A 17,067-nucleotide genomic window follows, 5' to 3' on the forward strand; every position below is an offset into this window, starting at 1 on the left:
GAATGCAGTTCTTTACTCAGAAATATTAAATATATTAACTAACTTTTTCATTCAGTAATACCTTTTTTATATGGAGGTAACATCATTAAGATCATAAAGTTAGAAAAAGTGAAATAACGAAATGTAACTATTTATCTTCTCGTGTAAATCCATGATATGACTATAAAATATATTAAATAAACGAATAAACGAATCTGTTAAATACAATTACGTTTTGATAATTTCGACTTTATTTCTGGTATTTGTGCGAGAAACTAATTCCTCGTAGAACTAGTATATTTCAAAATAAAGGCGCATGAATGCAATAAGGTCGTCGATCCGCAAAAATCATTTGGTCGTTAGAAAAATCACGAGCAATCTTACTCGAGTTAACACGAGAAATAGAGTACTTATTACCCTGACCGAGACTTCGTTCCTGTAAATAACGTTTAAAATGGTCGCTTTGCTTTCTTAGGAACGTTCTCTCTCACTCCTCTTTCTCCTTCTCACTCTTTTTTTCTTTTCTTTTTCTTCCTCCCTCCTCCTTTTCCTCCTTGTTCTTTTTCGTCATCGTTATCTTATTCGACAGCGAGTAAATGAATAGAGGGTACATACGAAGGTTAGACGTGTTAACTCGCTGCCCCCGAGAAGAAGGGGGAAGAGAGGGCGGAAAGACGGGGAGGTATATGATAGAAGGTACGAGAGCATAAAAGCACGCACGAAGAAAAGTACCGAAGCTTTTGTGGTGTGCTCTCGTGGTCGCTTCGTGTCTCTCGGCGATTTCGTGCTGGACTATACGAAAGGTCCGGAAGCCGAACGAGTCGAACGGCAACATCATGGGGCATCCACCTTGGCTTCTAAGAGCCTTCCTCATCCTTGGTTTTGTCCTTTTATCCGTTATTTCGGCTTCGACAAGTAAGTCTACCCCTAACGTAAAATCGTTTTTTAAAAGGATCCACCTCAGTCCACTTTGTTAATATCGATTTTTTTAATATTAAAATCATTTAAGATCGTTTTCTAACGAATTTGGTAACTTCCTTTTCTTTTCTTCTTTTCTTTGCTTTTGTGTTTTCTTTTCTCTTCTTTTATTTAACTGTGATATTCGTAATTTTTAACTAAATTTTCGAATCAAAATTAAAAAACGATCTTTGCTTTCCATACGTCCAGTTAATCTTATATAAATCAAGTTATATTCATTAAAAAAAATTATAAGATTACTATTATATTGTTATTATATCGTAAAATTCATAATTTGAATACACTTAATTTTATCAGCTACAAGTTATTCAATTTCAAGAAATACACAAATATTTTTGTGATTAACTGTAAATTCCATGAAATAGGCGATAAGTATAATTTTTGTATTTTTCTTTTTCTATTATACTATGTCGAAGATAAATATTTACCCTATAATAAATACGCCAACGGTCCCACATAGATATGTTACTCAACATTTTGATTATGACGAAATAATTAACAATAAAAATACTTTCTTGATAACTTTACTATGATTTCTATATATATTATTCGTATTTATATATATATATATATATATATATATATATATATATATTCATATATATGTTCGTACGTATATGTATGTGAAAATAGTAAAAAAAAATTAAGCGGACTATATACTATCAGATATTATGTTATAATACGACAACGTTATCCATCGTTTTTTTATATCAACTCGCGTTGACGATTATCAGTGTCGGTGGCAAAATTTAATGAATCATAAAGGTTACGCGTAATATCAAGGTTAAAGATTATTTTAGTACCGAGATGTCGAAACGAAAAATTAATTTACTTAATGATAAAATTATATAATACTGATATTTTGAATAATATATTAAGTTACAGAGTAAAAAAAGAAGCCAAAAATTAATAACCTCTTATCATCTCAAATCTTAATAATTATTCATAAATATATAACTATTAAGACTTTATTAAATCAAACAATTTTGAATGTTGAGAATTTTTAAGAAGGGCCATGAAATTTGTTCCTTATTCTTTCGGGAAGTAATTTTTATGGTAATTAAAAAAGTGGTAAATTGTACATACGCTAACAACATATCACTGCATAGTACGATGTCTGTACCGTTCAAGTGATTACACGACCCCAGGGTTAAACCGGACGTTTAGTAAATTGATCTGATGTCCCTGCTATCATCCTACCATCGTCAATTCCCAATAATCTTTTTATTACTTCGTAGAGATGTGTAACCCCGTTACCGTTTTTCATCTATATGATATATTACAATTCTTGTTCTTTAATGACAGATTTATGATACGTGAAATTTGAGGGAATAAAAAGAACTATCTGCTTTACTGGTTAGCGATTGCCACTTTAACGTAATAATTTCATAATGTAATAATTTCATTTAATTTAGCTTTTTATTTCTTTATGATAAGATGCTTATACGAGAAATATGTGAATAACTTGTGTAAGCAAATTTTTACATTATTTGATAAAGAGATAACTTTCTCGCTCTCACTAGAGAACGATAACGCAGGCATATGAAGCTCTCCACAAATATAGTAACATCAAAAGATATAAAAATTTTGTAACGTTTGGATTCAGTTTGTTGAAGCGAATTAATGCATACATCATATATAAAATAAAAAGTTGATGATCATAGTTCATCTTTATCAAGTATTTTTAATTTATCATTGCAGTCGTTATAAATTTTTTCTCATTCGATAAAATTCAATTTTTCGCACGATAAGAACTTTAAGGAAATGCGACGTAATGTTATGGATTTTATTATTTACCTCTATTGTATGTTATATTATTTTGCTAAAATAAATTTTTTACAAATAACATTTATGAAAGTATTAGAATTCTTATTCATAAAGATTCAATGTGAACTGCTGTATGAATATGCATCTAAACGCGTATAAAAGATTAATAATCTTTATATAAAATTTGCCGCAAATAAATAGATTATTTGCGGCCTCTAATTTATTCCGTTGTTTACAAAGACAAGAGTTCGAAGAGTGATATGGATAAAGAAGATACTATTAAACGTATCACTTTTGGGTCGCGGTATAAGTCAACAGCGATTATCACTGAATCATGAAAGAAAGTGATTTTTAATCTTACAAATGAAAAATTGAAAAGAAATAACGATCTCTTTATGTTGATCTCTGCTTAATTAAGAAAACGATGTGAATTACATTCACTCGAATACAAGAATAACTTTAATCGAGTTTTAATCAATCATAAACACAAAAAACTTTTATAGAATACGTACGAGAGTACATATTTAGCGCTCTTTTATCTCTTCCCTATCTTGTTTTTAAAAAACATAACTTTCTGCAAGCATCGATGAACCGTATCGACCCTATGTTAGCTATTTTTCGATGAAACAACGAATCACGCGTATTTATTTTTTATCAAAGTTGTCCTTACTTTGTTATCACGAAAAAGGAGTAAATCATGTTGAAATCGTGCTAAATAAAAAAGAAACGAGGTGTAATTAAAATATTATTAAAACTTTGACATTGATCAATGTTGCTATTAAATTTTTTCATTGCATGGCTTTTTTTCTTTCATTTTTAATGCTTAAATTGCTTCATTTTGCTATTTTTCCTGACAAATGAACGTGTTGCTATTCTAGTACTTATATATAGTTCTCTAAACGGCAGGACTTTCCAATGATTCCCAATTCTATAAACAATTAAATAAAATTATCATGTCGCATACGTAATCACCAGCTGCAGAACAAAACATAAGAAAAACGATGAAACATAAAGCCGAGAAAGTGGGGAGAACGCCCCTTAGTCATTAGGGAGTAAATTTATGACTCTTCGCAATACAACAGCTTCGCTAACATTTCCTATACGATTTGAATTAGTTCAGTGACCCTCTATCAACGTAAACATTTCCACATGATTCCAATCGTAAAGCTAGTAGTACAGTATGTTTGTACAGATTATAATTCCATAATATTTCCATATATTAAAGTATGTACATACAAATTCTTTTTAAGATATATCATGATTACACAGCGATATAATGCTTAAAATGTAATTTGTTTCAGAAAAATGCAATCTAGGTTGTCACAAAGGTAAGTAGTAAAATTTTAAAATGAATATGCATCTAACACGCATAGAAAATTACTCAAGTTTATAATATTAAAATAATTGCAGGACAATATCCAAAAACATATCAAGAAGGACATACCTATATATATCGTTTAGAAGGAAAGTCTGCAACATCTGTAACGGATTCTCAAGGCGATGCTACTCTTAATTTGAAGGCCATTGTTGAATTGACTGCAAAACCAGACTGTGTTCTACAGTTGCAACTGAAGGATGTACATTTGAATGATGCTGTAAGTATCCTCCGGATTTTTAACGATACAATGTGCCTAAACAATAAAATTGATTTATTTATTTAGTCACATTTTAAAATTGACAGAAAATTCAAAGTATCTATAATTACATTTTTCAGGTAGTGTCCCTGCCGGACATTCAGAAATACGCTCTTCAGTTTAGCTATCATCACGGTCACATTGATACTGATGTTTGTGCAGAACCTAATGATTCACAAACATCTCTGAACATTAAGAGAGCCGTTGTCTCTTTGTTCCAATCAGCTGTTCAGTTGGAATCCGGCTCTACTGTACACAGCGAGGTATATACGAATCTTTATCAATTAATATATAACGTATTTGTTCGTTTATTTACATATACTTTATAAGAAATCTCCTCCTGTCAATAACCTTAATGTTCAATTGACAAGAGTCGTTAGTTCAAGGATAAATCAAAATTACTGACTATTATTCATCATTGCATGGTAGACGAAGATGCAATTATCAGCTTATTTAATTTATCCTGATGATCATGAATTGCATTAACTTCTGATAATAATACATACTAAGTGACCATATAATATAATAACATCGTTTGATTGATCGACTTAAAAAAGGGATCGAGTCGGTCCATGGATAGGATCCTATTAGCGTGCATGTATGCGTGCAGATGAAAAAAAATAAAACAAGTTCCTTTTAACAATCCATTAGATGCAAATATCAGATTATCAATTCTAAATTCTCATTTATTCTTTATGTTTTTCCACCTAGACTGATATATTTGGCAACTGTTTAACGGAATTCAATTTCCAAAAAGAGGGTGACTCCTTGCTCGTAGAAAAATTTAAGGATCTTTCGAAATGCTCCTATCGCGAAAATTTCAGACAAGGACTAATCACGTCTGTATTCGACACATCATCTGGTATCAAGTCTACGCCTTTGCTCGCTTCTGAACAAAAGATTGAACAGCGCTTTAAACAGGGTATCTTAAATAAGGCAACATCTACGGAAACTTATAAGTACAAGCCATTTAGCAATGGAGAAGCCGGAGCTAAAACCGTTGTTGAGACAACTTTAATTTTTAAAGGCGAAAAAGGTGATAATCCACTTGCTCCAGTATCCGTTCCCAAGTCTTTGATTTTCGATGTTCCACATCCAGTCGTGAAATCATCAGTAGATGAAATTAGCAATGCTCTCAAGGCCGTATCGAAAGAAAAAACTGACATTGTTCACGAAAAGGCAGCCGGAAAATTTGCTGAATTTGTTAAAGTACTTCGAGTGAGCAATAAGAAGGACATTCTTTCAGTATATCACAAGGTCAGTGCTGGTGCAGGTTATAATAAAGTTTCTGACAAGAAAATCTTGCTGGATGCACTTTTCCGCGCTGGTAGTGGCGAAGCAGCCGAAGTGGCCGTAGAGCTTATAAAGAATCATGAACTAACCAATCTACAGAATTACGTTTTTTACGCTAGTCTCCCGTTGATTCAACACGTGAACCTCCCAGCTGTCGTAGCTGTAACATCTCTTTTAAATCAACCCGATTTACCTCGAATTGGTTATCTTGGAATTGGACAAACCATTGGCAAACACTGTCAAGATCATCCCTGTGACAATATTCCCGAGATAAAGGGAGCTATCCATAAGATTCGTGAAAAAGTAGGAAACGGGAGGACAAAGAGCAGAACACAAGAGAACCAAGTGATTTCTGCTTTGAAGGCACTTGGGAATACGCGATTCTTGGATGATGCGACCCTACAGAAATTAGCAAACATCGCTGCTGACAAACAAGTACGTAATAGAGTACGTGTTGCTGCTATCGAAGCTTTGCCTACTATTTGTTCGATGAAATGGAAGAATACAGTTTTTAATGTATTGAATGATCGCGATGAGGACAGTGAAATTAGAATAAAGGCATATCTGTCGTTGGTCAATTGTGCCTGTCCACATGTTGCCGATAAAATAAAGGAAGTATTAGACAAGGAAACCGTTAATCAGGTCGGATCTTTCATCACCAGTCATCTCCGCAATTTGAGAGCATCAACGGATCCTAACAAGGCAGCTGCTAAAAATCTCTTGGGTCACATCCAACCACGCACTAAATTCCCAGAAGACTTCCGTAAATTTTCCTTCAATAACGAATTGTCCTATAATCTCGAGGCTTTCGGTATCGGTTCCTCTGCCGAAAGTAATGTGATCTACAGTCAAAATAGTTTCGTACCGCGTTCGACAAGCTTGAATCTCACTGCTGAAGTATTCGGACAATCCTTCAATTTCTTCGAGCTCGATACACGTGTAGAAAATCTTGACAGAGTTATAGAGCACTACTTCGGACCGAAAGGACAATTTAATAAACATTCGGTCGATATAAAAGTAGCCAACGAAGCCGTCGATACTGCCTTCGAAATACAGAACTACATACACAAACGTTACGAACAATTAAAACGTATGAAGCGTGAAGTAAAACAAGGAGAACTCGACAGATTTGCGAAGAACGTACGCCTACGTAATACCGAAGTCGATGAAAACCTTAGCATAGACTTATCTTTGAAATTATTTGGCGTCGAACTCGCATATTTGAGTTATCAAGATGATACTGAGAAATTCACACCGAAGAATTTTATCGATAAGATTTTCGATAGTCTTCACAAAGGATTTGATCTAGTTAAAGATTTTGATTATAATTTCCAAAATCATCTTCACTTTTTGGATGCCGAACTGGTCTATCCAACTGGTTTGGGTATCCCACTTTCTCTGGGTGTAACCGGAACAAGTGTGGTTCATATGAAAGCTAAAGGAAAACTTGATATGGCATCCATCTTGTTAAGTAAAGAAAGCACACCTATTCGACTTGCTCTTGAACCAAGTGCATCGATCAGAGTCACCGGTAGTATGATGCTTGAGGCAATGGATAAGAATTCTGGTGTGATTCTCGTCTCAACTCTTCATACCGATACAGCAGCGGACGTATCCATCAAAATACTTGATGAGTATGGCTTGGACGTTAATTTTGGTATCCCTAAAAAGACACAAAAGCTTATCAGCGTATCTAGCGAAGTTCTATTTACATCTGGACCAAAAGGTGAAAATCTCATTTCTCCTAAATTTAACAAGGGCAAGGAATATTCTGATTGTTTCGATCAACTATCTTCTGTCCTTGGTCTGACTGTATGTGGATACATTCAACTTCCATACAATGACATTGAATCCATTCAAAAGAAACCCTTCTATCCATTGAGTGGTCCCGCTAAATTTGGCTTATCTATTAAAAACAATGATGTAAAGAATTATCATTTTAAAATTTATTATAACACAAAGGTTCCGGATGCCCGTTCCTTGGAAATTTTATTCGATACACCTAACAGCAAAACGAACAGGCGAATTTCTTTGCTCTTAGAAGGTGGTTTTCAACCGGATAAATACATCAAGGCAGACCTCAATTTACCTCTCAAAAAGGCTTCGGCTTTAGTTATCCTGAAAAACAGACCTGAGGAACAAACATTTTCGATTACTGTTCACAATGATCTTATCGAATATTCTCTTCGTGCTGGACTTCTCGCGAATGGCAATAAGTACAAGCCTGTATTGGAATATAAAGTACCGGAACATATCGAAAAATTGTCAGGCACGAAGATTGGAGTTAAGGGTGGACAAGATGGTCAATTATATAACGTCGATGGTATCGTGAGTATTAACGACCATGAAGATGGCAAAAAGTACACATTTGAGAATGTTGGCATCACGGCTGCTGGCAGAAAGATAATTAGTCTTGACGGATTCGCGGTTTCCACACTTAACAAAGCAATCGTCGATGTAAAACTTAGTTATGGGGATGAGAATTTAAGCTTAAAATTGGATGGTAATAGACTAGGTGAAAAAAATTATTTGGTTAAATTGACAGCTGTGCCATCCAGAGATCCAAATGTTGGATTTAGCGCTACATGGAAATACCAAAGGCAACCACACGAATTTGAGCAGAAGTTAGTTTTTATTCACGGTGTTGATCCAAATTCTGAAATCAATCGTTTCACTTTGAGCCAACACGCTGTGTACAAATTGATTCCATCTGATTTCGTTTTATCTGGATATACAAAAATAACATATCCTGCTATGAAGGCACTTTTGAAACTGGAAGGTAAATTAACCGACGCATCGGTTGACGGAGACGTCGAAATAAAATACGAAAAATTCCAATTTGGTTCTGAATTGTCCGGGAAAATCAATATGGTTAAAAAAGGCGACTACGAGGTCGAATTAGAGATTGAACTTCTGGAGAATAAAATTGAATTAAAGTCGAAGCGTACGGTCCTTGAATTAAGAAAAAAGAGCGAGTTCAAGAACTCTCTTAAACTATCGCCAGGTGGTAAATATGAGGTTAATGGTGTCGTCGTTCACGATTTAAATAAAAATCATATTAATTTACAATTGGATGGTATTCTCAATTTAAATAACAAAATTGTTACAATTGATACTGCTATCGAAACAAATTCGGGTAATCTTAATACCCGAGGTATCGTTACCGTTGATGGGAATAAATACCTAGAGTTCGTTCTGAAAAGTCACAGTAATCAACATCTCAATGGAAACTTAAATTTTAATTTGAAAAACTACCTGAACGCTGTAGGACAATTAAGCTACCAAAATGGCAAAGGAAATGGACGTATTATAATCGATATTCCTAAGTACAATCGCAAGATCGAGGGACACGGAGATTTAACCGTTTCTGGATCACAATATGCACTTAATGTTGAATTGTTGTCTGATGCAGGCAAAGATCCAAATAAACGCATCAAATTGTCATCTTTGTCTGACATAACAAAGACATCGATTGATACAAAGAATATTCTTGAAGTATTCTCATCTAAACTAGAATTAAACGTAAAAGGTGAACTAAAAGGTACACTACAGAACGGTGAATTAACGATCAATGCTGATACCCTTCTACCAAATGGACGATATATAGTTTTTTCCAATAAACTAGAATCCGACAAAAAAGAAAACAAATACAATATTAAGATGCAATCTGAAATAATAGATCACGTTACAAAAGACGGTAGTTCGCGGAAGATAATCTACAACGTCGATGTTAAAGATTTCAACGTTGAGTTGTTAATTTTCAATAACAAAGGACAAGTAAAGTTCATCAATTTTGATGGACGTGATGTAGTAGTTGATATAGGTACGAAGAATCTTCCTATTGAAAATACGGATAAAAAAACCGGAGAAGTCTACATCAAACTATCGGGATCGCTTTTACCTAAACCCCTCGCATTTGGAATATCCAGTGATTATGGCAAAAGTGACGTCACATATAAAGTCCAATCATCTCTTGGAAATGATTTTGAACTTACGGTACGTCAGTCAGCTCATATATTATTTTATTGTATAATTCCATCTTTTGAAATTAAGAATATATTAAATTATACATTTGAACGATTTGTTTAACGTAATAGTAATTTGCAGGCAAATGGAGATTACGTTTTTGGTAATAAGGTAGACAAATCTTCCGTCTTCAATAATAATGTAGAAATAAAACTGCCGTTTGAAAATTTACAAAATATCAAATATCATTGCACTTCTAAACTTCTCCTTCTTGAAAACAAAATGTTGGAGTATTCAAGTGTTGATGATCTTACATACAATAACGATAAAAATATTAAACTGAATACCTATGCGAAATATACATGCGATCATAATAACAATGAAGGTATTGGAAGGATTAAGTTGACTGCTCTGCAATTCTTACCTTTGACTATTGAAACGACTTTCAATAATGCCATCTCCGATGATATGGGAAAATGTTCTGCCTCAATGAAATTGTATTATGGTGATAAAGGTGGAACATTGTCTTTTGACAGTGCATATGCTTCTGATCTATCAACGATTGACATAAACGCTAAAGCTACGACAACTATGGAAAAATTGCAGAATATTGATCTTCATCTTAGTCACAAGGTATTTTAAATAAATTTTAAGAACATATCAAGGATGTATCACAACATTATAGTAACAATATTGCTATATTAACTTTTTAGAGTAAACCAGACAACTATAGACAAACTGATGCCACCTTACAATTGGATAATGCTAAATATACATTGAGCACTGAAATTCGAAAAGACAAAATAACACCGATGATTCACTTTACTTTAACCAGCCCACAAGGTGTGACAGAATTATTATCTAAGTTTCAGAAAGTTGGTGATAATGATTACACAGGTGATTTGAATTATCAATTTGAATTTTCGATTCGAAATATACGAATAACGAGTACACATACTTCAATGTTTATTTGATTTTTAGGTGAATGGAAAGTAAATACACCGGTAGGATTTGTTAATGCCGATGCGCGAATCAACTTAGAAAGTGTTGATAACTTTTTAATTAACATCAACTTTGACAGCGATAAAATAAAAGAACGTAAGATTCATGCTGAGATAGCTAATAAGCCGACTGCTAAAACTGGAAGAAGGATTATCATCACTGTCACTAGTGATGGCAAAAATTTAATAACTGGAAGGTATTTGTGATCGCATTACCTATTATTATTCATAATAAAAATAATATAAGAACATACTTCTAAAAATTCATGAAATTATGCTAAAAATAATCTGACATATCTAAGATTTTTTTATGTTCGCAGTACAAATTACAAAAAGCGCCAGGAAGAAGGCAAAATTATTGTAGAGGGTAATGGTAGCTTAAAAATCGGTGAAAATACAAGAAGTTCCTCTTTCAAATACACTCGTCAACAATTGACACATGAAACTGATGGTGAAGTTGGGGTAGCTATAATATTAAATGCAAATTTCGGACCATCCGCGATTGTTGGAGAAGTCAAACTTACGAATAAAGAAGTACACGTATTCAATAGTTATTGCGAGCAAAGTAAGGATTGTGCACATTTCAAACTTCAAGCCACTTTGGACTCCGATAGTGAGTATTTTAGAATCATCAGATCCATAATTTTAAAACATACATAATCAAATCTTTAAATCCAATTATTGAAATCGAATATATTTAAACCATGTTCTTTTAATATCGTCGTGAGCAATCTTATTATTATATATAATATTGTATAATTTAATAATTTATTTTTTCTCAGAAAAATCTTATTTCAAACAACAACAAACGGTTGAATTCAACTTGAGGAAGTTCAACATACCTGCCGAATTTGGATTACAAATTAGCACTCAATATCTAAATGATAAGTTTGATCATACAGCTAGTTTATATATGCACTCCACTAAAGATAAATCTCAATACACTTATCAACTGTACATTCACCCCAAAGAAGCTGGTAAGAATATGTTTTATTTATAACATATATCTGATAATATTTTTAAAATATTCATCCATCGCATTTATGAACATTATTGTTTATAAGAAAATATAACTTTCTTTTATAATTACAGCTGCTATTCTAACTTTACCAAGCCGTGAATTAGCACTTGTTATAACATTGGATTTTCCTAAAATTAAGCAAACTGGATCATACAAATTAGAAATTTCTTCCTTCTTAGATAGAAAAAATAGACCTACAGAAAAAACATGCTTATCTATTAACAGCGACGTAAATATTGATAAGAATAGTTTATCTCTTAATGGTGAAGCCAAATTTACATATCCATCACAGACAAAGGTATAATTATAATAAATTAGCATGTTAAGAAATAAATTAGACTTTTTCGAAAAACTAGATAATATTTTCCATATTCTTCTCAGGACATGGTAGTGAAAGGTAAACTACATAGTAACGGCCAAAATCTGTTGGATGCTAATGTGGATATTGATGTTTTCGCAAAAAAAACGCAAAAAATCAATATTATAGCTAAAGTGTCAAATCTACCAATAACAGAGGGTTATAATCTAACTGGATTTTTGCAAGTACTTAGTAAAGGTCAACAACTCAACGTCGAACATAAAACACATTTGACAATATCAAGCAATGAAATTAGTGCTGGTTCTATTTTTTCATACACGGATGTAAATCAGAAACCAAAGAGCATAGTAGAATTATTCTCTGCTAATCTCAATGAAGTTCATCTCTTGATAACTTCTCCCAACAAAGAGATCATTAGATCAGATGCAAAAATGGAATTTACTAAAAACTTACAGAAATTAAAAATAGAAATAGAAACTAATATTCTCGACGGAAATCCTTATGTTGCTAATTTGGAAGCAAAAGATTTCAATAATTTCAAATTTGTTCAATATGAAAAGAGTAAGTTAGGATTTAACGATATATATTTTTAATAATCTACTTTAAAAAATATATAACAAATGATCATATTTGTACAGGCAACCCTAATAATAAATTAACTGCTAATGGCCATATTGTACTCGGTCAACTAGCTGAAGTTCATTCTGATTTTTACCAAAACAACAAAAAGAATAACTTATTCCACATCTTAGTACATCTTGATGAAAATAAATTTTTGAAACCTGATTTTGAATTTAACAAGGATAATCTAGAACATGTAGTGGTAATATACAATATTTATATGCAAATATATTTGTATACTTTTTGCTATATGTTATATCTATACTAATTGCAACTTTATTTTTATTTTCACATAGGATTACACCCGAAATCGTATCCTTAATATAGCAAAACAAATGAAAGAAACTGCTACCGATATAGCTAAGGAAACTGTAACTGAGCTCAAGGATCTATTAGAACATGCTAAGAAAGCTCAACCAAATATACAAATACTTTTGGACTATTACTCTAATGAATTAACTAAATTTAAAAACGAACTTCATGCTGACCAAATTATCCAAGAGATCCAAGTGACTTTGTAAGTAATTCTACAGCTAATATATAAGCATTTCTTTAAATAATATCATTATATAATGTATGCAATTATGACAGGAACAAACACTTTGGATCAATTATTACTACGATCAATAATATTATTAAACAAGTTTCGGAACAATTAAACGAGCTCTCGAAGCAATACATCGCAATTATTTCCAAACTTACTGAAGCAGTAAAAGCAATATACCCTCAAATACAAGAATCTTATAATAAAATCTTCGAAGCATGCATGAATGTGTTAGATGCAACTGCTAATTTAGCTATAACTTATTTAAAAGCTGCCTTAAATATTATTAATAATCACCAAAAAGAAATAAAAGAATTGGCTGTTATTGGAATGGAACTTGTTAAAGACATTGGCAAAATAATATTCAAAGCAGTTGATCAAATCAAGAAGGATGTTAATGAATTTATAACTTTGCTCATTAACCAAGCAAAGGCTTTACCCGTTTATGAAATTGTAAAAGAAAAATATAATAAGATTGTAAACTTCGAAATACCGGAGGCACTTACAAGCCCTGTTGAAGAACTTTGCAAAATAATAAAGACGATGTTACCAACGAAAGAATTACAAGATTTCTTTGGTTCAGTATGCGATTACATAATGACGATTATCAAACGACAAAATGTACGTATCATTAGAGTACGATTTCTTACGAAATCTTAAGTAATTTACGTTACGATGAAAATTATTTTGTTTTACATTTACAGCCTGACAATACTGCTCAACTTAATACAATTTACACAAAAGGTGTTAATGCACTTAAATCTTTAATCGATCTGTTGGAGACCCATTCGCTCTTGAATAATTTTCAAAATATTTTCAATATGAAAACACCAACCGACTTTAGTATTTTAACTAAATTACCTGGTATTTCTACGTTGAGAGTTTCAGTCTTGAATCTTTTACGCAACGCCGAATTACCAACACCTCTTGATATTTACTACACATACGGGTATGCCCAAGATTGAATTTTGTAATTTTTTATTATCCAATGATATGTATGTGTACCTTTCTCTTCCAATATTGTATTGTTTTATGATAATCTTCATTTAGGCCTACTCTGCATCTAACCAACATCGTGCCACCATTCAGCAAGACAGGAACTATCATTGATGGAGGACACATTTTTACATTCGATGGAAATCATTTCACATTGCCTGGAACATGCAACTATATTTTAGTACAGGACATGCAAGATGGAAATTTCTCTATTATCGCGAACTTACAAAATGGAGTTCTAGTCAGTGTAACTATTACCGAACCCAAAGAAAGTATCACACTAAAGAACAATGGAAACGTAAGTATATAATTGAAATATTTGGCCTTGAAAGACATAGCTACTGATCGCTTATTTACAAAAAAGACTTACGAAATAAATATATTTACAGATCTTAGTAAATAACAAACCAGCGGATTATCCTGCCAGTACAAAAAATCTACAGGCCTTCCTAACTATACCAACAATAAATGTAAAATCTGCTTATGGTGTACACGTAATTTGTAGTAGAAAAGCACCTATGATGTGTATAGTTCGAGTCTCTGGCTTTTACTTTAGCAAATTACGTGGGCTTCTTGGTGATGGCAACAACGAACCATATGATGATTATACTTTGCCATCTGGAAAGGTACTATTGTCATATTATAAGTTCTATTGCTGAATTTTATATTTATTTATGGAATAATAGTGTAAATTCCATAATATTGTCAGATTATTGAAGATCCAACTGAATTCGGAAATGCTTATAAGTTGAAAGGAGATTGTCCAGCAGCTACTGTTGTTAAAACTAGCGCACACGCTCCAATTTGTTCCGAATACTTCGCTAGTTCTTCTTCACCATTAAGGTACCTTATTGGTCATTTACCTTAAGATATTTATCTTAATTGTTCATGTTAGAATCAAACAAGAAAAGAAGATGTTTTACATTTTTATTACATATGTATATTAATGTTTCAGTTCCTGCTTCAAATACGTTAATGCGAAACACTACCAGGATGCTTGTGATCAGGCCGTTAGTGTCGGCGCTTCTGAGAAAGTAACTTGTTCGATTGCATTTGCGTACTACGCTGCTTGTTATGAACGTGATGTCTTTAGCATAAGCATTCCTCCTGTTTGCGGTATTTCTTATTCTTTATTGTACTTCTCTACCATAAATTAATTCAATGAAAATATTTATTTTTTTTTTATCAATGACAAACAAAATCGATAGAAAATAAATCAAAGCATTATTCTTTTAGTAAACTGCAAAGATGGCACAAATTCAATTGCTGTTGGTGATTCCTTCAAGGTTAAAATACCGAAGAAAGAAGCCGATATTATCTTTATAGTAGAAGAGGATATGCAAAATGAGAAAATTTTCAAGGATATGATCGCACCACTTATGACAGAATTGAGAGAAGAGTTAAAACAACAAGGCATAACGTGCGTATTATATTATAAATAATATTTTTAATTGTAGCAAATTTAAAAAAAAAAAATCAGTAGTAATAATTGAAATGCATTTATAGCGACACTCATATTGGTCTCGTTGGCTTTGGCGAACACATGAACTGGCCACAACATTACACAACCGATGGCAGCACAAACATCGTGGGTGACGTAAAGAATATTAAATTCGAAGGAAAAAATCCAATTCTAAACCTACGAGTAATATAATTAAATTCATCTAACATAAAACATATCTATAAATAGTCCATAGTATTACAGTCACTCACGTTTTTCTCATATTATAACTTTTAGGATGCTATTAAAGGAGACATAGAAACAAAATTGAAATATCTTAAGCAAAGATATGACGTTGAATTTGGTACTTTCAAATTAACCGATGCTTACGAACAAGCAATAAATTATCCATTCAGAACAGGAGCAGCTAAAGCTGTTGTCGGTGTTATCGTTAGTCCATGCGAAAAGAGTCCTTTACCTATTTCAGTAAGTTTATTTTCTTAGAATCCATTCGGCCACTTTAATAATATTCCACTCCATTCTACCAATATTTAATAAAATAAATCTTAAATAGTTACAGCAATTGCGCTTACTTCTTGGACAAACGATATATCGTAATCTCGGATTGTCATACTACCATGTATGGTTCTCGAATGACACTCTGGTTTATGGAAAACCACAGAAGAATATTGTTGCTTATGATTGTGACAGTGTTTATACATTCTCTGACAGCAAAAAGAAACCATTAGAAGGAAGTAACGAACTTAGAAATAACATGATTCTATCAACCAGTGACGTCTGTGCTGACTTTGCTATATCTGTAAGTATACATTTTACAGTCTTTTTTTATTTTATTTAACGATCCACTTGATTAATAATTATTCCTTATAGTCTGGTGGAGCAGCATTTAGTTCGAACAATTTCTTGGAAGCGAAACCTAATCAAAAGAAACAATTCGTTCAAGTAGCCGCCCGAAAAATTATTAGTGGACTTGTTAATACCGAATTTGAAGAGGAATGCGTATGTAAACAAAGCCACGGATTATTTGCTAAACCGTATTGCAAAATTGTAAACAAGAGAGAGAAAGAACCTCTGACGGTATGTAAAATCCTACGAAATGAAAAAATTATTATTGACGAATTTATACTAAAATTTATAAACAAAAATACATCGATTAAAAATATGAGTAATATTTTATCTCCATTTATCTTGTTACAGAGGCACACTAAGGGTGGAGTTAAGGGCTAGAGTCGTCTCGTAATAGTAGAGACTATTATTATTAAATAATCAAAATGTATTTGCTTATTAAGCTATTACTAATGTATTTAGTAATATGTAAAATTGTCATTTAAGATTCACTCTTATTTTATATAAAATGTCGAAGCACCATGAAAACATAAATAACATAATAAATTCGATATTATAATTGTTAAACAGATGTGTTATTAATTGTTTACAAGTCAGTCTCTTTGTCTAAATAATTAAATGTAAATGACATGTAAATGTC

General features: G+C 32.4%; 1 protein-coding gene across 1 annotated transcript; it reads left to right on the forward strand.

Moving 5' to 3' along the window:
• The first annotated feature begins 701 nt into the window (after positions 1-701).
• Positions 702-16,994, forward strand: LOC124425172 (apolipophorins). The gene is made up of 26 exons (XM_046965138.1): positions 702-894; positions 4,026-4,052; positions 4,135-4,319; positions 4,439-4,621; positions 5,070-9,647; positions 9,759-10,250; positions 10,331-10,514; positions 10,599-10,815; positions 10,939-11,231; positions 11,401-11,595; positions 11,711-11,937; positions 12,021-12,519; positions 12,597-12,781; positions 12,876-13,096; positions 13,171-13,744; positions 13,828-14,072; positions 14,174-14,417; positions 14,509-14,745; positions 14,829-14,962; positions 15,075-15,235; positions 15,356-15,539; positions 15,626-15,764; positions 15,858-16,046; positions 16,135-16,380; positions 16,452-16,658; positions 16,779-16,994. The coding sequence occupies exons 1-26, from the start codon at positions 816-818 to the stop codon at positions 16,806-16,808; spliced, it is 10,155 nt and encodes a 3,384-aa protein (XP_046821094.1). The 5' UTR covers positions 702-815; the 3' UTR covers positions 16,809-16,994.
• Positions 16,995-17,067: the final 73 nt, after the last annotated feature.

This window comes from Vespa crabro, chromosome 6 (assembly GCF_910589235.1).
Source record: "Vespa crabro chromosome 6, iyVesCrab1.2, whole genome shotgun sequence".
NCBI lineage: Eukaryota > Metazoa > Arthropoda > Insecta > Hymenoptera > Vespidae > Vespa > Vespa crabro.

Bases quoted from the DNA above. Each gene is read 5' to 3' on its own strand.
- LOC124425172 (XM_046965138.1), top strand. From the start codon at position 816: ATGGGGCATCCACCTTGGCTTCTAAGAGCCTTCCTCATCCTTGGTTTT. The intron at 11,596-11,710 runs GTAAGAATATGT...TTATAATTACAG, and splicing joins CATTCACCCCAAAGAAGCTG to CTGCTATTCTAACTTTACCA. The intron at 16,381-16,451 runs GTAAGTATACAT...TATTCCTTATAG, and splicing joins GTGCTGACTTTGCTATATCT to TCTGGTGGAGCAGCATTTAG.